Below are 22201 nucleotides of genomic sequence, written 5' to 3' on the forward strand. Positions count from 1 at the left end.
GAGTGGACACATGATTGTGAATAACATATGTATTTTGCAAAGATCATGGTCCTCAGTTACAGAAGGACTTAGAAGCAAAACTCCTTTTAGAATTTACTGAGTGGGAAGGACAAGCCTCTCGATGAGACAGATTTCACTCGATTGGCATGTCCCAAAGCGTGCTCTGTGAACCCAGGCTGTGCGGAGACAGCATGCAGAGGGGTCTGGTACTATGAACTAACTTGGGGAAGGCTAAGTTAAGTACAGGTAAACAGTTGTGTTTGCTGCGGGGTTTTCCTAACCTTTACTAAGCTAAGATTGCTCAGGAAGCTCCATGCGTAAGTGACACGTGCTGCATATCCCCAGATTTGTATGCCCATGGAACTCTTCGCACAAAGCATACCACATTTGGGGCCCATTTGGGGAGGAGCTGTCATCGCACGCCTTTCTCTGTGGGCTCACAGGAAGATTCCGTGTCTATCTGAAGCTTACACAGATTAACCACATCAGCGGGGATCTTGGTATATTTATACCCCACATCCACTCTGCGGTGCTGGTTTTCTATTTTTGTTTTGCTGTATATATATTTTTTAGTGCAGGATGCCTCCGATGCTGGGCGGAAGTGAGGAGGTTGGGGATGGCATCCCATGGGGATAAAGAGACCACGGTAGTTCTCCAGACAGTTCTGAGTCTGTAGGAGCTAAGGGCGGGGTGCTGGGGGGAGGGTCATCACCTCCATCATTCCGATCACCTTGGAAGACTGGGGTGAATGTAGCCCCTTGGGGATTCCTTCAAGTTCTGATTATTTTGCCCCTGGTGAGGAAGAAAGGAGGGCAGGTTGTCAGCATATTTATGTCCCGTAAGAGCTACTTAAGAAAGTAGAAGCAACCTTGTGCTGGTCCCTGCCGACCTCAGAAATGACATCATTTCTATTGCTGCATTTAGCTTTGCTGAGAAAGACGGAGACAGCTGGGCCATGGGCAGGAAGCCCTGGCTATGGATGGGGTAGTCTTAGGTGTGGGGGACCCAACAGGGACTAACGTCCAGTTCTGCCACAACCACGCTCAGAGCTGTGGGCCAGCCAGGAGCCCACCAGCAGGTGTGAGGAACAGTGTCCCATGAAGACCAGAGAGGAGTGCGGGTGCCATCACCTCTTTCTTTGAACTCCGAACCCCCAATAAATAGGTTTCTCCCTGTATATGTCAGGTAATCCAAGTGAGTAGATGTGGGAACTTGGAGAAGTTGCCCCTACCTACCCCTCCCCCTTTATTTCCCTGGAGCATTTTGACCTGTAGGGAGCAAACCATTAGTGGACAGAGAAATCAGTTTAGTGGGTTGTGATCAGCATTTTATAACACGAACTAGAATAGAAAGTACTAGAATGCGGCATTGGCTATAGTAGGGATTAAATATTATTTCACAAAAGATAGGTAGGCAGAAAGTCATGCAGATAGATAGAAATGGGGTTGTGGTGGACAAGGTGTTACTGTGGGCCGTCCACAGTGACATCTGGAAGCTTCTGGCACCAGCTGGGAGGGCGCTTCTTCTCCCCGGATCTGTTCTGGGATCTGGAGCCCAACCCCAACTGAGTTATCCCTCCACACCCAGAAAGAAATATACCCCGAAGACAGGTGCTTGTGATGTGTCTTCCTTTGAAAAGACATTTTTGTGTCAATCAGACCCCTAATCCAGGAAGTGCCCCCTGGTAGAGAAGAGAATCTCCACTCTGGCAGACGGGAAGCGGTCCCTGTCAGCTGGGGTGCGTCCAGCCGGACTCTGCAGGCTGCATGAGGAGTGGGAGCACTGGATTTGGAATTCTCAGTCTGGTTCTAATACTGGGCCTGCCAGTCATTTCTGTGTGACTCACGGCAAGTGACTTGCCCTCTCTGGGCTTCTGTGTACTCACGTACAAGGGGACGACTGGACCAGGTGATCTGTCTTCAAAGGTCTTATCTTGCTCTCAGAGGCGTTCCAGGATGAAACTGAGAAAATCTGGATCTTGGAGGAAATTACAAAAGGGACGGCAGGGTTCCCCCAGGTTTCTTCCTAAGGCCCCTGAAGCAAAGGCTTTGGTCAGCCTGAGGCGCGTCAGCTAGGTGTGTCTGTAGACCTCAGCGGGGTACATGGTCGCTCCCTGGCAGTGCCAAGGGTACATGATACAGAGGCAGCTGAGCCTGAGCCCGGTCTCCATGGACAGCATTTATTAGACGCCATTCTCAGTGTGAAGACAGATAGGCAGGAGGGGCGGAAGGGAGGCTGTGGCAGCCGTAGCCTTTGGGGTCCAGGGGCTGCCCGGGGTGGGGTGTGGGCGTGGGGGCCTTCACCCACACGTATTGCATATTCTGTGGCAGTGTGCCCAGGCATAAGGCATTGGGGAAGCAGAGAGGCTGCCTGCAGTGGGAGGGCATGAGGGGGGAAGCAACGCTGGCCTTCCAGCTCCCTGGGAAACACCCAGCTGGAGACCGAGCAGTCTGCCGTGCTCTGCGGAGGACCCTGGGCCTCCTTCCTCACCATCTCCCTGCGACTTTGGTTGTGGCTCCCTCGGGACTGACGGGACAGGACCCCTCGAGGGCAGGGTCACACACAGGACAGAGGCAGCCAACACTGCCCCGCACCCCCACACAGAGACACAGAGGGCACCCCGGGTTCCGGGCCTTCTTCTCCTTGGCACTTGGGCAGCCAGCCAGCAACTCCACACAGAGACAGGACTCACACACAGTCTAGACTGCTCCTCTCTCGGGGTTCCCAAAGGCTGGAGCCCATGGCAGGGGTTTGGCTAAGGCCAAGTGCCCTGTGGGTCCCCCACTCCAGCTTCCCCGAATACCTGGGCTGATCTTGCTCAGCCGTGGTGGAGGGCTGACACGGACACAACACGGGGCGGGGGGGCAGTCTTGAATGGGAAGAGGCGCCCCTGCCCACCCCTTGAGGCTGCCCGGAGACATGGGGCCAGCTCCAGCTATGGACCCAACAGTGGCGTCTAGGGCCTCACCTCCCTCTGCAGATCTGCGCCCGAGGTTTCTGGATGTAGGCAGGGTAGGCAGTAGGCCCACCAGGTCCAAACTCCCTACCTGGAAGGGGCGGTCCTTGCTGCAGCCTTAATTTATCTCCACTACCTGGGACACAGGCACCAATACCAGCTGCGCAGCCAGGGATGATGTCCCAGTAGGATGCGCCTAACATTTCTAGCTCATTCTGCCCCATTCCCCAACTCCCACAGGCCTGGCTCCTGGCCTTTCTTCCATGAGCCTCAGGCCTGCTTCTTGGTCTGTAAGCAGGCAGTCCAGGAACTGAGGGCACCTATCCAGCCTCAGGGGCCCATTCAGAAGGCCTGCCTTCTGGCCAGGTCGCATAGAGGCTGAGCCCCGACACCAGCTCCATGCTGAGGTCTGGTTCTGGTTGAAGCCCCAGGGGCTCATACAATGCCTGGGTGCGCTGGGCAGGAGCCTCGCTTTCAGCAGCCGGCAGAGGAGTCCGAAGGAAAGGGAGCCGAGGCTCAGAACAAGCAGCCTGGATTCTCGTTCCCTTGGGCCTCTTGCCATCTGTGTCACCCTGGGCAAGTCACGTCGCCTGTCTGGGTGTCCGTGTCATCTGTGAAATGGGGGTGAGAACTCCTGCCCTGATGATCTAACCAGGGCGCTGTGAGAATGAATGAGTAGTCAGGACAGGGTGTTCAAAGGCTGAAACTCATTCTGCAGATTGAAGAGCTGGTCGTCGTCAGTAGTGGCTGGGGACAGGGAGGGTGAAGTGTCCTGTTTGATTCTAAGGGCAGTGTCTGAGGCTGGACTTGTCTTAGCCCGATGTGGTTGGAGGCCAGTGAACTCTCATCCACCACCCTGCAGACTGGGGGTGGGGGCTCTGCCTCCCCATCCCTTCCCTGTCCCTCCTACAGCCTGCCTGTTCTTGCTTCAGTCTGCCTGCCTTCTGGGGACTAGCTCTAGGGACTGCTGGGTTTCCACTTTCTCCATTAACTGCAAAGCCATGCAAAACAACACAAAAGGTAGTGGGAGGTTGGGAGACACAGCTGGGGATGAGGATGGGGAGTCGGACTGAGTGGGGGTGACCTGAACAAAGACACCCTGGCCTTTGAAGCCTCGGGAAGGTAGGAGACCTGGCAGGACAGAGGTATAAATAGAGATGCAAACTTACACGGAACACGGAGTTCCCTCCGGATGGAGGAGGACGGTGGGGGGTGGTCTGGGTACCAGCAGGGCCTCTGAGAACTGGGGAGCTCCTTAGATTTCCAGAGGGATGGGAGGCTCCCAGCTTCTGCCTTCCCTCCCCCACCCCCCACCCCCCACCTTTCACATTTCTTGGAATTTGCGGGTCGCGGATGTCCCGAGACATCCTCAGAGCCCGGGCTCCTGCCAGCTGGTGCGCGAGCAGGCACAGTTGGAGATGGGGGTACGGGGGGAGGGGGGAGGGTGTGAGGGGGGGGAGAACCCCATGGGGCCTCCTCCCGCCCCCCGCCCCCCGCCACTCCCAGGCGCTCCAGGCCCCCGCGGGGGCGTTCACACGGAGCTCCTGCGCTTCATGAGGCCGCGGAAGGTGGACAGGCTGTGCAGGCCCGTGGACACCGAGCTGATGGCCGAGCGCTGCGCCCCGCTGCACAGGCAGCGGTGTGAGGGCGTGTCGCTGTAGCGGCCGCCCCCTCCGGGCGAGGAGTGGCTCTGCTCGACGCACGTGTCGGACGTGGAGAGGTCCCGCGGGATGATCATGGGGATGGAGTACTGCAGCTTCTCGCGGCTCTTGTACCAGAGGCACGAGCACATGGACTGGAAGTGCAGCACCTCGGCGTACACGTTGCGGAAGCCGCCGCCGCCGCCGCCGGCCGCGGCCGTGGATGAGGCGGTGTCCGTGGTGTGCGCGCTGCCGCCCGCGCCCGCGCCCCCGCCGCCCCCGCCGCCCCCGCCCGCCTGCCCGTTGCGCGTGAGCAGCGCGCGGTGCTCGGCGTCGCGCTTCTCGTCCTCGGCGTTCATGGTCATGAAGCGCAGCACCACGAGGTTGAGGAAGGCGCCGATGACCGTGAGGCCCGTGAGGATGTACACGAAGCTGAAGGCCACGTACTGCGGCTGCGTCTGCAGCGCCTGGTCCTTCTGCAGCGCCACGTAGTCGCCGAAGCCGATGGTGGTGAGCGTGATGAAGCAGTAGTAGTAGGCCTGGAAGAAGGTCCAGTGCTCGTAGTAGGAGAAGGCGGCGGCGCCGATGCACAGCGTGCTGATGCAGGAGAAGAAGCCGATGAGCACCATGTTGGCCATGGACACGTCGGCGCGCCGCATGCCCAGCCCCCTCTTGGCGCGGTGCAGCAGGTACTTCACGAAGGTGTTGATGCGCTCGCCCAGGCTCTGGAACATGACGAGTGTGAGCGGAATGCCCAGCAGTGCGTAGAACATGCAGAACACCTTGCCGCCATCGGTGCTGGGCGCCGCGTGGCCATAGCCTGGGGGAGGGTAGGGGAAGAGGAGAGAAAGCACTGCGCTGCGGGACTGCTCTTCCAGAAAGCCTGCCCCCCTCCCTGAGATCTCTGCCCTCCACATCCCCGGCTTTGCAGATTCAGACCTCTCCTTCCAGCAGGAGAGAAGACAGCACACACTTAGGGTGCATCTTTGACCCGGTGTGCTCTTGGTTTACTCGTAGGATAGGTAGGAAGGAAGGAGGAAACAGGTAGGGTTAAGTGACTTTTCCAAGGTCACAGCCTTTGGAAGTAGAGCAGCCCACTTTTGAACTAGAGTCTGTTTGGCTTCAAAGACCTAGCTTTGCTAAATCTAGAAGAGGAGATGACACATAGAGCTGAGGGAGGCAGCAGGGAGAATGTGAAGGGTGCCGGCAGGTCATTTGGGAAGCGTGGGTTCTAGTTCAGTGTCTGTGGGCTTTTGACCTGTCCCTTGTCCTCTCAGGGCCTCAGTTTCCTTGACTGTAGTGGATGCAGGTAGGATATCCCGTGATTCAGTGTGGAGGGAGGGAAACTGAGGCATGGATGGCTCTTTAATCACTTCCCTGCTTCCAGCCAAAGCTTATGAGGGGTAGCTGGCAACGGGGGTCCTCCAGTCTCCATGAGGCATCTGGTCGACCCATGTTGGGGGTCCAAGGGGATAATTGCCTCTCTACTAGCTGGATGAATGATTCTCCAGGGTCTTCATCAGCCTCCAGTCTGGAGCCCTGGGGTCATCCTCTGGGCCTGGCCCTGAAGTAGGGTCTGTCCTCATGGAGAGGTGACATTGCCCATGTTAAAGCAGGGGCCTTGCCTGTCCTTCCAGGTGGTACTGTCACCAGCCAGACAAAACAAACCCTTTGTCTCCTCCACACTGCCCAAAGCCCTCACTGAGCCCAGGGCCAGGCAGAAACAAAGCCTCTCTCTGAGCCAACCGTCAAATGGCCTTAAGTCAGGAGTTGTGTCTGGAGACCTGGAGGGGAAAGACACTAGATGGGAACTCAGAAGCCCTAGGCACAAGTTCTGGCCCTGTCATTAGTAGCTGTGTGACCTGGGGCTAATTACTCAGCCTCTCTGAGCATGTTTCCTCATTTGTAAAATAAGGTCTGCTGGTCCTGGACTTTCTTTTTTCACTGGGATGTTAAGATATTTATTACTTTTATTAATAGTATTATTATAATAAAATAATCCTGGTTGGCAGGATTTCTAATTCTTCCTCCTCTCGAAGCCTTATAAAAAATGTAACCAAATGCTTTTTCCATGCAGCTGTCCAGGATTCCTCACTGGAAGGGATCTTCTCTGCTTTGAGTGGCACTGAGAATGTTCAGCTTTGAACCCCAGGGCCAATATTATCACCATCCCTGCTCTGTCTGTTAGGTCCCCCAACTACATATGTACAGCTAAACACTGGCTTGGGGTGGCAGGGTGGGCACGGCTGTACCTTGTCATGCTTCTCGCAAGCTTCCCCTCCCATTGCCCATCACGCCCATGGAGTATGCCCAAAATATGTGGACAGCAAGGTAGGGTACCCTGTGCTTTGACGTCTGATCTGAATTCAACTCCTGAATCTGCCATGGACTGTTTTTTGTTTTGTTTTGTTTTTTAAAAACCTCTGTGAGCCTTAGTTTCCACATGTGTAAAATGGGGCTAATAAGTAGAACCTGCCTCCCAGGGCTTTTTTTTTTCTCCCAGGGAGAAATAAATGAGATAATGTGTATAATGCACTAAGCCTGGAGTCTGGTACATATCAAATGCTCAGTAATGGCTCACGATGATTAGCAGTAAATGAAGTGGCAGATTTCCCTTTCTTTTCCAGGCTGAGGGGCAGCTCACTTCCAGTCAAGTTGGCATCTCTAACAGCCCAAGGCCATTTGAATCCTCAGCCTCAGGGAGATCTGGGGATAGCTGCCTGGAGTGTGTGAGGCTGTGGGATGTCCTTAGAATGGGCTCCCCTGCTCCCTACCAGGCCACAGAGCTGGTTGACTGTGTCATTCTGTGCCAGGGACCTGGAGAGCTGAGCCGTTGAGCCTCCATCCCTGGCCTGTCTGCGTCCCAGCAGGGTGAGAACAGATTGTGCCCGCCAGCCCGGCCACGGCAGCCAGACCACAACTCACCTCGACAGCTGGGTAGGCCCTGAGCCAGAGCTGCTTCTCATCCTGTCCTTTCCTGTCCCCTGGGGCCGGCACTGCCCTGAGTGTGGGGGAGGGTGCAGCACTATGGATGGGTCCCGACAGGGACTGGGTAGCTCAGGCCCAGCCCTGGCTTGACCACATACTGCCTGTGTGAACTTGGGCAAATCCATTTCCCTCTCTGGACCTCTTTTGCCTTGTCTGCACTCTGGGGGACAGGGAGTGGTTTGAGCTACTGTTGTTATACCCAGCCTGGGTGCCTGGGAACAGCGCCGTCGGAGGAGGGCAAGGGGAGACTGGAGCGGCAGGTATTTCAGAAACTGCAGGGTTTGTGTTGAAGCAGTGGTGACGGGATTTCATAGGAAAAGACCACCTGAGAGTGTGGTCTGGGGGTAGGGTTGCCTCTGTGGGGTCAGTGACACAGAGGAGAAGGTCCCCCTCTCTCTGTCACCACCACCTCGCCCTCTGAGGAAGTCTCTGACTTCTCTTGGAGCTGCTGTCCTTTAGGGAAACCCAGCGTCTGCAGGCCAGGGGCACCACAGCTGCCTGCAAGGTCCCCCGGCTGCAGAGGGGACCTGGACTGAGCGCCGCCCCTGTCCCAGCAGACATGAGGCCACCTTCTTCCCCTGGGCCTGTCTGCACACGGCGACTTCCCTGCCTCTGCTGGCTCCCATCCTGAGTGCCCCTGCGTTTCCCCCAACTCCCAGCCGGAAGACTCACCTCCTTCCCCTGCCTGCCCCCTGGTGGTGTTCAAAGCAGTACAGCTTGGCTTACCCAAAGGCTCTTATTGAGCCGGAGCTCTACCCGACAGCTCTTCCTCTGCCTCCCGTCCAGGGTGGCCCCAGGCTAGATGTGCCTCACCCTTGGGGTCAGAGGCCCCCCCCACCCCGGGCCCACCCTCCCTCCCTACCACAGATTGAGGCTTAAGGTCTTATCCTTCAGATGCATTTTAAACTTTAATCCTGAAAAACTTCCACAAGGCCATTATTATGACTATCTCTGTTTTATAGCTGAAAAGGGCTGGAGAGGCCTTGTGAGTTGGCCAAGGCCTCTAAGACTTTCTGACTCATCACTCATTCCGGAGCCTCAGAGCCCATCCATTACGCAGGAAGGGTGACCAGGACGGGAAACTGAGGCCCCAAGAGGAGAGCCCTCCCCTCGGAGCCTCATCCTTGGGCACTGCCCCGAGCCGGAAGTGACACAAGCAGCAACAGGAGTGCGGTCCCGGGAGACCAGATGCGTCTGCAAGTACCTGGCCCAGCGTCAGCGCGCTCCCGTCCCTTCAGCGGTTCCCTTGTCACTGGGTGAAAGGGCAAGGGAGCTGTGAGGACCTGCTGACGTGGGCGCCCAGCTGGGAGGGGTGCCAGCTGGGATAAAGCCAGTCCCGGGGGGCCAAGGAACTTCTGGGAAGTAACTGGGAGTTTGGCAAGGCCCGTCTGCCTGCCAGCAGGCCCGCCGCCTGCCTAGGCCTTGCCCACATTGGGCGTGGGTTCACGAGAGAGGGGCCGAAGGTGGTCTCCACCTTCTCCTTGCTGTCCAGCTCTGCGAGGCTTTGGGCGAGGGGCTCTGTCTGTCCTTGTGTGTCACCCTGTTCTGGGGCTGAGTCCCTGAGAACCCTCCCCCCCAGGACCTGATGGACTGACCAGCCAGAACTCATGGCCCAACCACAAGACTCTAGCCACTGCCTCTCAGAGCTCTGGCCTGGGCTGTCCCTTTCCCCTCATCTCCCAGCCACCCTCCCTGAATCCTCAGACATATGGGATCTTAGAGCCAGGAAAGTGCTTCGTGATCATGACCCACTCCTTTTGTTGTACAGATGAGGACATAGAGACCCAGAGAGGGAAAGTGAGCTGCTCCAGGTCACACACCCAGTGAATGGCAGAGCCAGACTGTACCCAAGGGTCCTCAGTTCCAAACTCAAAGCTCTGTCCTCTGCCCTGTGGCTTAATGTGACCAAGGTTGATTTGTTCATGCAACAAGGGCCGAGCAGCACCCACTTGCAAGCAACTCAGCTAAGAGATGGTTCTGGAACCTGGCCGGAGGCATAGGATTAACCTGGGGAAGATATGTGGCTAGTCATATTAATTAATTATGTGGTCAGACATAAATATGAATTATGGATGTTTGGGGCAACAGGAAAATGAGAGGTGGGCAGGAAGCTCTGGGCCACAGTTTCTCTGTTTTCCTCCTAATATCACCAAGGAGCTCAGAAACTGGCCAAAGCTGTCTTCTGAGGAAATGCAGAGGGTTAGGGGCCCAGCCCCTGCCCCTTAATGGATTTTTCTCTCTCGGTGGCCAATTTCCTTCTAGTCAAAGCACAGATAGCTAGCCTGAATCCTTGGTGATGGCCTTTGCTGGACTGGGTTCAGCTGGCCATTCCCCACTGACTTCCCGTGCCCCCTAGTCTGAATGCCTGACCTCTTACCCCTGGCCTAGTCGGCTACAAAGCTAGAGCTCTGGCCACAGCCTTGGGCAGAGAAAAAAAGCACAGAGCTACGGAGGCAGGAGATCTGGGCATCTGACCTGTCCCTGGCCATAACCAGTTTTGTGTCTTGAGCAAGTCCTTTACCCTCCCTGGGCCTCAATCTCCCTCCTCTGTGACATGCAGGATAGGGCAAAGATAAAAGGTTCCCATCATTTTCTCTGCTGTGGATGCCCTTCTGTGATTTCTTTCTATTAACCCACCCATTGGTGAATCTACATTTTGAGAGACGTAATTGATGAAGAACGAGGTGTTGATCAGTGCCGCGTAGCTGCTGCATAGAACAGAACAGGCACTGCATAGATAGTTGTGAAAGCAAGAATTCCTTCTTTCCCCATGAAAATGAATTAAGAGCAGCCCTGCCAATCAGAACTTCTGATTAGCATGGGCTAACTGAATCTAGAGACTGAATTAAGTTACTCTTATGCTTTTGAAGTACTGAAAATAGATTATTTCTATTTTCTTCAGGGGATCTCAGCAGTTTAGGGATGCACATGACCGCCCAGGGCGGGCGAGTAGCTCATCTTGTAGGGCCTTGGTCTCCTCTTGGCAAGCTGGGAACCTTGACCCACAGACCTCACAGAGTTACCGTGGGCATTTGAGGTGTTGGCAGACTGAGATGCTTAGGGCATTAGCATCCATGAATATTAACTGTAAGTATGAATATTTTGGGGGAACATCAAGATGAGATGGTCTTTAAAGTTCCTTTCGGCACCAGCAGTCTGATTCGTGTTTCCCAAAGTTGATTTCCTGGAACACCAGTTCCATGGACGGCTCCTAACTGTGGGATGAGAGGGGGGTTGCTGGGTTCGAGTACATGGGAGGAACGCTGAATTTAAGAGATTTGTCTTCATTGGATTCAAGTGTCGACTCTATCAGAGCCACACTCGGGCTAGGGCACGAGGTGGGTCAGAGTCGGGCGAATGGGCTAATTTGACCTTTGAGCACTTTCTTTACAGTGCATGTAGCTGGACACGTGTTCCTAGAACACGGTTTGGGAACTGCTTGTCTGTAGCATCAAGATCTCTAAGGTCTTGTCTCTAGGTCTCTGACTTTGCCAGTCTCAGATGTCCCGTCTCTGACCGGCCCACCCCTTCTCTAGATTAGAAACACACAGTCCTTGGCAATGCTTGGCTGCATCCCGTTTCCTGGTTCCCCCGTAGACCTAGTTATCTAATGTAAATACGGGCACCAGCCAGGCTAATGTTTGCCCTGAGGGAAGATGGATCAGACCTGTGGCCCGAGGCACCCAAAGACGGTGAACTTGGGGCCAAGCCGGACTTGTGCAAAGGTGGACACGGGGAGGGGGCCTGCCCTGGAGCTGCCTGGGCCTGGTGGGGCAGCCAGAGAGAAGTGGGGTAGGGGTGTTGAGGAAGACACAGGCAGCTCCAGGGGACCATCTGCAAGACACAGGTGCCCCCAGAGGGTAGCTGGGCTCTCCTGTGGGGCCTGCAGAGGGCATTCAGGACTGAGCCCTTGGGTCCCCTCAGAAAGGCCCACTGAGCACCCTGCCTCCTCAGGGGCCTGAGGCAGACAGGGAGCCGCCCCCTTGGTCTGGAGATGGCTGCAGTGTGGAGCCAGGAAGTGGGACAGGAGGCTCCAGGGGAGTCTAATTGGTGTGTTAAAGGAGATGAGGCGGAAGGAAGCTGGCAGGATCGCCCAGGCCCATGGAAGGAGGGAGGAGGCTGCCAGGCTTTGGGGAGAAGGGGAGGAGAAGCAGGCCTTCTCCTCTAACCTCATGGTCCAGCTCTGACAACACCTTTCCCAGAACCCTCCGGGGTCTTTCCTAGTGCTGGAGACTCTGCTCCCCCCACCTGGCCACAGCACCCGGCTCTCAGGTCTAAAGAGAAAGTCTGCAGGGCTCTGAGCTCCCCGGGGGCTCGGCAAGTCCCCTCAGCGTCCAGTGCAGGGCCTCGTGGGAACCGCTGCCGGAAAATGCCATTCAGCCCAGAAGGTTTCGAAGTCTGGGGTGCAGAGTTCGGGAGAGGAGCCTCCCCTTAGACACTCAGTTGGGGGGGGCGGGCAGGGGGGCGGAGGAGGTGGCCTTGGCAGGAAGGCCTTTAGTGACTCACACCTCCTGTCCTTCCTGTGGCCCCAGGCCCCTGCAAAGTGAGGTCAGCTTCAGGGCACCAGAAGGAATCCCCCTGCCCTAGACCTGGCCAAGGCCTGAGTAAGGCCTGAGAAACCACCAGGGCCTCACAGAGCTGGGTTGGGGGGAGGGACCAGTGTGCACCACTGGGTCTGGAGTTTGTCCCCTCCATGCTAGCGCTCCCGGGAAGGACAGCTTGGCAGCCCCGAACCCTCCCTCCCTCCATCCTGCCCCCTTTCCAAGGCCTCTTTCCTATCTTCCCAGCTCCTCTTTCGGCTCTTTTCCCCATTCCCCACTGGCAGGTGCTCTCCCTGCCCCTGCTTTCCCAGCCGCGTTTGGCACGTGGAGGCCCACTGCTCTCTCCTCTCTCCCTTTTAGCTCTACCCCATCCCCATGGACCTCACTGCTATGATTCAGGGTCCCCCGGAGTACAATAGCCCCTACCACTCCCATCCCCCACCCTCCCCAGGCCCACGTGGGATTAGGGGGAGCTAAGGGGGAGGGTGCTGGTGTCATGGAAAATCCCTGCGGCAGCCAAGGTCAGTGTTTGCAGACACAGCCTGGCCTGGAGCCAGGCCTGCCTCCCCGGCCAGCTCCCTCCGGCCTATCCCAGAGGCTGGCTTTGCATGGGGACCCTCGGAGGCACCCCAGAGCTGCTCTGGGTGCTTGGGGCCTGCAGGGCTGATCAGCCCTGGAGGGCGCAAGACTACGTAGTTCAACCCACTCGTTTTATGGATGAGTAGACTGAGGCCCCGAGAGGGACAGGGACCAGGACATTGCATCACTAACAGAGCCAGGACTGGCATCCAGGGCCTCTGTCCCAGTCAGTCCGCACTGCAGAGGGGAACATCCTAAAATCTGTTCTGGTGGACCAAGGAATAGTGAAGGCTGTTGTCAAACACCATTAAATCAGGGGCTAGCTTGAGGTTGGCCTAGATCTGATGTGGGCTAGGGGGTCAGGGTAAGCAGACCCAGGTGATCAAACCCTGATCCTTGACATCAAAACGCTTTATATGTGAAGTGAATCAGATGAAACATCTCAGTGGAAGTACCTTGGTAACGTCAAAGTCCTGTCCAGAGAAGAGGCTATTAGCATCACACACATTGTTCAAATGCATGGCCTCAGTGGGAATTCTCTTAGGAAGAATTTAAGACAGGGGCTGAAGGAGGGCTAGAGGTGGAGAACTTGGGTGGGGCTATCCGGAGGGGCTTTCTGGAGGAGGTGGCCTTTGCCCTGAGCTCTGAAAGAGGGATGGGAAATGCAGGGTTCTGACAGAGGGGAGTTGCTGAAGCAAAGACACAATGTGAGAAGACACGTGACACAGTAGGAGCGGAGAAAATACACCCATCTCAGGCTAGTGGGCATTTGCACAAAGCGGGGTGGGGTGGGGTTGGGTGGTATAGACTCTCAGGGTAGACAGCTTCCTGAGATGATACGCATCAAGAACCTTAGCAATGTGTCTGCCCCGTGACCCTGCAGTGCCACTTCGAGGAATCTCGGCTGGGAAAAGAACCAGAGATGAGAACAAAGATTTCTGAACAAGGATGTTTATAGCAGCATTGTCATTGTGACAGATTATAAACAGTCCGAATGTTCACCAATAAGGTTTGGCTAAACATATTAAGGTATATTTATGTGGCGGAATATTGTACAGCCACTAAATATACTCTTCAGGAGTGTTGTAATTACACAGAAAACCACCATAGAATGTTCAGGAAGAATGGCAGGATCCAACACTGAGTGTTGTAATTACACAGAAAACCACCATAGAATGTTCAGGAAGAATGGCAGGATCCAACACTGTACATATAACAGAATGCCCTGCTAAACAGATAAATGTAGCAATTGCATCTACACACACGGAGGGAGAGAAACATACTAAAAGGCTCAGAGAGTTTATCTTTGAATCATGGGATCGTGATTCATTTTAATTTGTGCTTATATATTGTATATTTTCTACAAAAATCTATCACTTTTATGAGTAGAGAGTAATGAATTTTGCTAAACCCCTGAATTTCTTGTTCTTGTGAATTTCTCAAGTTCACTTGAGCAGTGTAGGTAGGTAAGGAGAGCAAGGGCTAAGCTGTGAGGGGCTTTGGACAGTAGGTGCTAGAGTTCAAATCCTAACTTGATGGTGAGGAGCTATTGAGAGCTCCTGGGTAGGGGAGAGACATGCCAAAGAAGCGTCTGTCCCATTGTTAAATGCTCAGGCCTCAACTGCGTTAAGGAGGGGAGAGGGGAGGGGAGGGGAGGGAGGAAAGAGTAGATACATAGTGTGTGGGATGTTCTTGCCTTTGTGGGCTTCAACTGGGAGCTCCTTGAGGGCAGGGATTTTTGTCTCTTTTGTTACTACCCTTTTCTCCACACCCCACAGAGTGCTTGGGATGTGGCTGGCATTTCTGGCCTTTAATGACTCCCTGTTGAATTAGTCAGTTCAGGAAGGGAGGCATCGCCAGTAAGGCCAGTAAGCCGGAGAGGTGAAGGTCGTGGAGACAGGGAGGAGGAAGAGAGCCTGAGGCCCTCAAGGGGCAGGGTCACACAGCAGGACAGCAACCCCGCTTGTCCTCGGAAGGGCAAGTGCGCTGACCTGGGGCTTCTGGGCTCTATCATAGGCCGGTTGCTGTACCAGGTGGCCGTGGCCCAGGCCTGTGGCCTGTCTGCATCCTTCCGACCAATTGGCCAGGACATGTGTGAACCCAGAACTTCTAACAGATTGGATCTGGTGGGGTTTTAATTAAACGAATCCACCAGGGACAATCTGGCACAGAGAAAGTAATTCTACGGTACAATTTACAGTGGACGTGGCCATCTCAACAGATGGCTGGACACGCCAGTCCTCCTCTGTGTGCTTCTTGAAAGGCTGTGTCTCTAACTTGGGCATCTGGCTGGCGCGAGTCCTACACTTCACACTCTCTGGCTCTTTCTGTTTTGCCTATGGAGGAGAAGCAGGCCCATGCTGGCATCTCCTTGTCGGACTCCCCCCCAAAGGGGCTGAACTGCTTCCAACAAGAAACCCTTCTGTGTCATGGGAGTAACTGTAGCCAGCCCAGGTGTTCCCTGTTGGCCATACCATGTGTCCTGGAGTTGAGCCTGTCCAGAGCCTGGGTGCCTGAAATCTCAGCCTGCAGGCAGCGAGACAGGGGGACAGCATGGGCCTCGAGGGGCAAGCGTGCCCAGAATTAAAGAGCACCCAACCAGGAGTCAGAGGCCTGGTTCCCATCCCGGCTCTTGCCACTACCTTGCTGTAGGACAGGAGTTGGCAAACTTTTTCTGTAAATATTTATAGATAGTAAATACTTTAGATTTCCTAGTCCATCCATATGGCCTCTTGCAACGATTTAGCTTTGCCATGATATCGAGGCAGCAGCCAAAGACAATATATAAATGAATGGGTGTGGCTGTGTTCCAATAAAACTTTATCTATAAAAACAGGTGATGGGCCAAATTTTAGATTACCGGCCCTAGTTTTCCTCAGTCTGCTGTAGGGCACTTTGTGAAGGCGTGCCAGCCTCAGTTTTCATACCTAGCAAATGGAATGTTCAATTAGGAGGTGATTTCTTCTCTGACCTAGTTGAATTTTAGGATTTATTAAATTGCTAGCTCCCCTTGTCCCATGCATCATGCAGAGGCCTGGAGGAGAGAGGTGAGTTTTGAGCAGGGTCTGGACCCAAACTTGCATGCCGAATTGGTGTCCACAGTCTTTTGGAGGTCACAGCTGCATTTCTGCATTGGTAGACTCTACTCATGCTCTTCTCCTTCCTGATGGGCTTCTACTCTTCCATCAAAGCCCATCTCGAAAGTCACCCCCTCAGTAAAGCCTTCCCTGATCCCACCCACCTGAACTCATCAGTACTCCTGGAGCCCTTCATTCATCATTCGCCATGCCTCAAACATTCATCCATTCAACCAGCAGACTTTTTGAGTCCTTAATACGTGTAATGCTCTAAATTCTAGAGTAAGAATATTTTCTGTTCAAAGGTGGTTTTCTTTCCACTGCCCCAGGCTGTCTGTCCCTAGACTATTCTATGAGAAGGAGAGTCAGAAGACCTGGGCTCTGGTTCTAGCTGTGCCATTGGGTGATCATGGGCAGGACCTTGCCTTTTTCTTGGCCTGGAGGCCCTTCTATGGGAAACGAAGGAGGCTGCAGATATTCTGGAGGCCCTGTGATATTCTAGGATTCTGGACCTCTGGAGGGGCCATGTACCCTGCCCCATGAACAGTGGAGAAAGCACTGGGGGGTCCCCAGAACAGTAGCCCTGAGCCTTTGGGCACACAGCAGATGCACCGCTGCTGGGACCCCACGTGTCTGTAGAGCTGTCTCAGCTGGCCCCGGGCAGATGCTGGGGATTGCGTGAGGACCCTTGCACTGTCCTGGGAGGGGGTGGAACTCAGCAGCGCTCTGAATAATGCTCCCCATTTGAGGCAGTGGGACAGCCGGGATCATCTGTTTGGGTACCAGGTTGTGCCCCTCACCGACCCACACCCAGCCTCCTGGTGCAGGAGGCCACATGGAGTCAGGGAGGAGACAGCCACGTGTTCCATCTGAGTGTCCCCAGGGCCAAGATGGGCCAGGGCGTTCAGGGGAGACTTTTTGGTCCCCAGGTTCCCCTTACTGATTGCCGAGCCCTGGAGGACCCCTAACTGCACCTTTATCTAGCCCTGGAGATGAGTCCCCGAGGCCTCGTGTCTTTGCTTCATTTGCTGTGTTGGCTGCCTGTTTTTTTTCTTCCTTGTCTTTTCCTTTTTCTCTCCTCCCCTTCCTCCTTTCCTCATGTTGTCCTCCCAGCCTCCCTCTGGACCCTGAAGACAGCGGTGGTATGTTGTCCTTCTTGGGAGCTCAGTGGCCGGTGGGCAGCAGCGGAGGGATACGGGCGGTGGGGCCAGTAGTGATGGCTAGTGGTGGCAGTCACAGTAGCAAATAACAAAGAACAAAGCCCACATTTATTGAGCATTCATGTGCCAGGCACCGTACCAAGGGCTTCCTGCTTATCATTTAATTTAATCTTCACAAAAACATACTGAGAGCGGTATCGCCTCCATTTTACAGGTGAGAAAACGGAGGCACAGAAAGTTCCCAAAAAACTTCATTTAAGACCATACAGCTGGTGAGTGGCCGATTCTGGGTACCCGTTCAGGCCTATGGCCTTGCACAGCCTAGCCAATGTTAGTTGATTCGGTGCTGCATTCTGGAAGGCAGGTGCCAGGGTTTTCCAGCTGAGGAGACCGAGCCGGGTGGCTGGGTGACTGGGTCAAGGCCACACTGCTATGTGGCAGAGCCAGGCCTTCCTGCTCTCTTCCTTCCATGTCTCGGTGGCTCCAGACCTTCTGGACTGGGGTCCAAGCCAGTGCCCTCTCCAGTTCCCATTCCTTCCTCCTTCCCATCCGGACCCTTCTCCCAAGAAGCCTGAGCTCAGCGTGCCCCAGAAGGCACCCACCAGGCTGGAGCCAGAGGGCAGGAGGCAGTGGGGTGGTCTGAGCCAGCCCTGGAAGAGTGGCCACAGCCTCTAAGGAGGCTGAGTGGGCAGCAAGGGACCCAGGAAGGCTGCAGCACCAGGCCGGTCTCCAGAATATCAGCTGGAAAATCAGCGAGGCAAAGATGGCTTCATTCCCTCTTAGCTCGTCTGAATTAATCAATAGAGCAAATACTTCTTACACACCTCCTCCTTGCACCAGGCAATCCGCTACGCGCCAGGAGAGGACGTGGGGATGATGATGGCTCGGTCTTACCCTTTGGGAAAAGAAGCAAGCCAGGGGCAGTTGGGAGAAGACCATCCCTTAAGTAAAGACTTTCCCCAGGATACGCCAGAGGCACCATTCTGTGACAGGGGGACCGTGGGCTCCCAGAAACCAGAAGGGAGTTGGAAGGCATAGCAGTCTTGCCAACGCTTCTGTGGCTGGGAGTGTGGCACGTTCTGTTCCCTAAGGCCTCCAGAGATGTTTCTGGATACCTGGGAGTATTGTTCGCGGGGAGGTGGGGTGGGGTGGCATGGACACCTGGCTGGTGCCTTGACCACTCGGCCCTCCTTGTCCCTAGAAGTGGGGCCAAGTTTTCTGTCAGAGGCCACACTCTCTTTTCGGTCCCCTTCCCCCTCCTCCTCCTCTTCTACTTCTGTCTTCTTTCCCTTCTCCTCCTCCTCCTCCTGCTTCTACCATTTACTATTTTATTTAAGTAAACTTTTAATTTTAGAACAATTCTACATTTACAGAATTATTGTGAAGACCTTCCTTCTTCAGCATTCACCGCCTCCCCGATGCCGATGCGAAGCTGGCTTCTGTGTTCCCGCACCCCCCACCCCGCCTTCTCCCTCCCCAGAGCCTTCTGAGGAGAATTCCTCTGGCTCCGGCCCAAGAGCATCCCTTCTCTCAGTTCTCTGCGGGGCATCGGCTCTGCCACTCACTTGCCTCTCTGGGCAGACGCCGCCTGGGGTGTTTACCCACCTCTTAACGCAGAGTGATGCCTCTGTGAGCGGAGCTTCGGTTAGTCAAGGCTGTTTGCAACAGAAAGCCGGGAGGGGGATGCTGGCCTGGGGGTTGCTGGACACTGGACCGGGTTTCTATGAGGTGGTCAGGGCCCCTGAGGGGAAACTTGCCTCTGGCCCCCCGCTCTGTGCCGCTGGCTGTGGGGTGGCAGGTGGGGGCAGGGAGAGGGAGAGGATGGGGGGGGTAGAGCAAGGGAGCCCTTGCTTTGTCTGCCTTTAGTGCCCCTACTGCTAAGGGCAACAGTGTCAAGTACCCCAGTGCCCTTGCATTAACTATCTCCAGTCTTGCCATGACCTTCATAGTAGGCATTATTTGGGTGATGCTCCATTTGGGTGAGGAAACCGAGCCTCAGGGAGGCTAAAGAGGACATGCCTAGAGTCGGCAAAGCTAGGCTTCAGCATAGATCTTTTGGCCTTCAGAGTCCAGGCCCTGGCAGATGTCCCTGAGACCATGTGCTCTGTTGAGAAAGTGTGGAAAAGGTGTCCAACGGGCCATCATGTTAAGGACACTGTAAGCTCTTCAGGGCAGGACAGTGGTTGTTCAAATCATCTGAGGAGGGAAGTGGTGTCCCTCCAAAGGCTGGTCCTTTCTGTCCCAGGGAGCTGCCTTCTGGAGTTCTCTTTGTAGACTGTTAGGATGCTTCGGGATGGCCCTGAGCTAGACAGGGCAGGATGTGGGGATGGGGCAGCTGGAGGGCAAGGGGACAGGGCCCCGAGGGAGGCTGTCTTTGATGGACGTGGCCAGAGTGCCTGTCCCTTTCCCGTAACAACCTTAGTCAAGAACCTAGGCAGCCCCTTTCTACCACGTGGCCTTGGCCTAGACAGCAGTGGGTTGGACTCGTGGTCACCCCTGATCCACCACAACCGAAGCTCTCAGCTGGGCTGAGCCAATCAGGCACCTCTCTTAGGCACTGGGGTGCCAGGCTGAGGGTCTGGGCAGTTTTGCGGGGGAGCTGAGCCACAGGGTTATAAAGAGTTGGGTCCTAGGTGGGACCACTGTGAGTCAAAGTCACACACGAGTCAGAGTTGCAGGGAAGAGAAGCCAAAGTGACTGGGCACAGCAGAGACGGGGTGGTGTCGCCCGAGAGAGCAGGAGGGAGAGACCTGGGCTTCTGATTCCTGGCCTTCACACTGGCTAAGCGCCCCTGTTCCCTTTTACTCGCACTGGCCCAAAGGGGCCTTGGGCCTTTGCTAAGCTCCAGCTGCTACTCACGGAAGCGCTCAGCTCCCAATCCCTGAACAGGGTGTGTGCCCTTCAAGGTGGGTTTCAGGAAACCCATTTGGCACAGCACTCTCTAGTGCTGAGGAACATTCCTGTGTGGCTCACTGGGCAGGTGTGGTCTGCATTCAACAGCTGGGGACAGTGAAGCCTGGGAAAGTGGGGGTCTCTCCCAAGGTTAGAGCCCCTGAGCTGGCCCCCAGAGCCAGGTGTCCTGATTCCAGGCCTGCTGCCTCTCCCACTACTCACACGGCTCCCCTCTCTTGGTCGGTAGCTGGGTGGCCTGGGGTTGAGAGATAGTGTGGAAAGTGCCTCGTACAAGGCCTGGTGCACGGAGAGTCTCAGGAAGTAGGAGCTGTTATTAATGTTTTTACTTTTTTAAGCACAGCTCTGAGCTGCCACCCACCACTCAGAAGCCTTCCTTAGTTCCCCAAATGTAAACAACACAGTCTGGGGTGTCCTGGTCCAGCACACAGACTGGCCAACCTTACCCCCTGCCTGGCCTGCTCTCTTCTCCCTCCCCCAACACTTCCAGTCCCTTCTCGGGCCAGGGTTCCCCACATCCTTCCTGCACCCCACCTCTGAACGCTTCGTCATGCTACATGCTACGGCTGCCTGGAATTCCCTCCCTCGTCTCTCCTGCGCCATCCTCCACCCCCCATGGACAGCTCCGCCTCCTTGGCCCACCCACCCGAGTCCCCCTGCTGGAAGAATGGTACTTTTTTCTTCCCTCGCCACTCTCTGCCAGGTGGTAGCTTTTGTGTGGACGTGGGTCTCTCTCCGCCAGCCCACCTTGCCCAGTGTCTTCACTGGAATCCCAGCAGAGGCGGGAAGCCGGGCTTGTTGGCCAGGTCGGGTTTGGTGGGGAGGCCTTGGAGTGAGCGTGGCCCCTGTAGGCCCTGTCTACACCACCTGCTTGCACGCTCTCCTCTCTGGTCATGGCTAGTGGCCCAGACAGCTCTGGGCTGGCAGGGAATTTGGGAACAGATGCCAAGAGATGTGAAGGAGGCTTTTCTTAGGCTCAGCATTCTCCCCAGGGCTTGGGAGCTCAGATGGTGCAGGTTGGCACCGTGCCCAGGAGCAGAGGGACTCCAGGCAACACGGACTTCAGCCTGGAGCCAGCTGCTGGGACCTCCTCTTCCTCTGAGCCTGCCTGCAGATGTGGTGTCCCTGCCACCCCTAGTCACATGAGCATGTGCGTGTGTGCACCCGCAAACACATGGCACACACGCTCGCTCCAGTACCCCACAGGTCCCCACAGTAGCCTCTTGGCCCCATTCAGTCTGCCGTCCGGGGAAGAGAATGCAAGAACCAGATGTGCTCCAGGGAAGACGAGGAAGCAGGAGCATCCGCACCTCAGTAGGGGAAGAGGGAACCCCTCACAGGACCTGGCCTCTGAGCCCTGCTGTTCCGTGAAGTCATTAAGGATTTAACGAAGTCCCCCAGACTAGTGCCTCCCCCACACAGACAGACTCTTCTCAGAGGGCTGAGATTCCAGCACTCTCCATGGAAACACATTTCACCGAACCCTACACCCTGTTGGAAATACTCCTTAGGCGGAATGAAATGACCAAGGCTCAGGCCCTTCCCTTTCAACCTGTTGTCCTCATCGGAGACAGCGAGCAGCTGTCCCCATCCTTGGGGACACTGCCCTTCACACAGAGACACGGAGGCAGACGCTCAGCCCCCAGCCTGCCTCCCTCTGCCTGACTCACCCTGGGCTTGCCACCTCTCTTCTGACCTCTGATTTCCAGCCTTTTCAATGATCTCTGCCACTCGGCCACCTTCCGAACCCTCCATCCTCACCACTGTTCACAGCGCAGCGTCGGGTATAATAGGAGAATGACTCCATGGTTCCTGTGGCCTATAGAGGTGGTCTGTTTATGCACTGGTGTCCTGAGTGTGCTCTTGATGGTGCCAGGAGCTCCAAGCTGAGCAGTCCCCAGGACCTGGGCGGTCTCCCCAGCTGCTGCTTACGGTTCTGCTCTGCCTCCCCTCCCCACCCCATCCCACCCCAACGTGGAGTCTGGGCGGGCTAGCTTTCTCTGCACTTGACTTTATTCAAATGATTAAATGTCTGTCACTGTTCCCTCCTTCCCAATTCAAAACAATACTAGCTGATTTTTATATAGCGCTTACTACGTGCCACATGGCTCTAAACGAGCAACTACATGTTTCTCTTTTAATCCTTGAACAACCCTGTTTGGTAGGTACTATTATTATCCCCATTTAAAGATGCAGGAGCTGAGCCACAGCGAGGTTAAGTGACTTGCTCAAGGTTACACAGCTAGAACATGGCCAGGCGAGGCCCTCCCCATACTGCTTCTCCTGCTCCTTTTGCTCCCTTACCTCTTCTCCAGTTCAGAGGAGGAGAGACCCCCTCCTCTTCCCAAGG

At 55.4% G+C, this 22201-nt stretch overlaps 1 protein-coding gene across 1 annotated transcript in view; it reads right to left on the reverse strand.

Annotated features, from left to right (window-relative positions):
• Positions 1–4487: 4487 nt before the first annotated feature.
• KCNK3 (potassium two pore domain channel subfamily K member 3) overlaps positions 4488–22201 on the reverse strand; it is a 35410-nt gene continuing 17696 nt past the window's right edge. The window contains exon 2 of the mRNA XM_044262537.1: positions 4488–5416. Coding sequence (XP_044118472.1) covers positions 4488–5416 — 929 coding nt within the window. The remainder of the gene's footprint in view (positions 5417–22201) is intronic.

The sequence above is a fragment of the Neovison vison genome, chromosome 8 (assembly GCF_020171115.1).
Source record: "Neovison vison isolate M4711 chromosome 8, ASM_NN_V1, whole genome shotgun sequence".
Taxonomy (NCBI): domain Eukaryota; kingdom Metazoa; phylum Chordata; class Mammalia; order Carnivora; family Mustelidae; genus Neogale; species Neogale vison.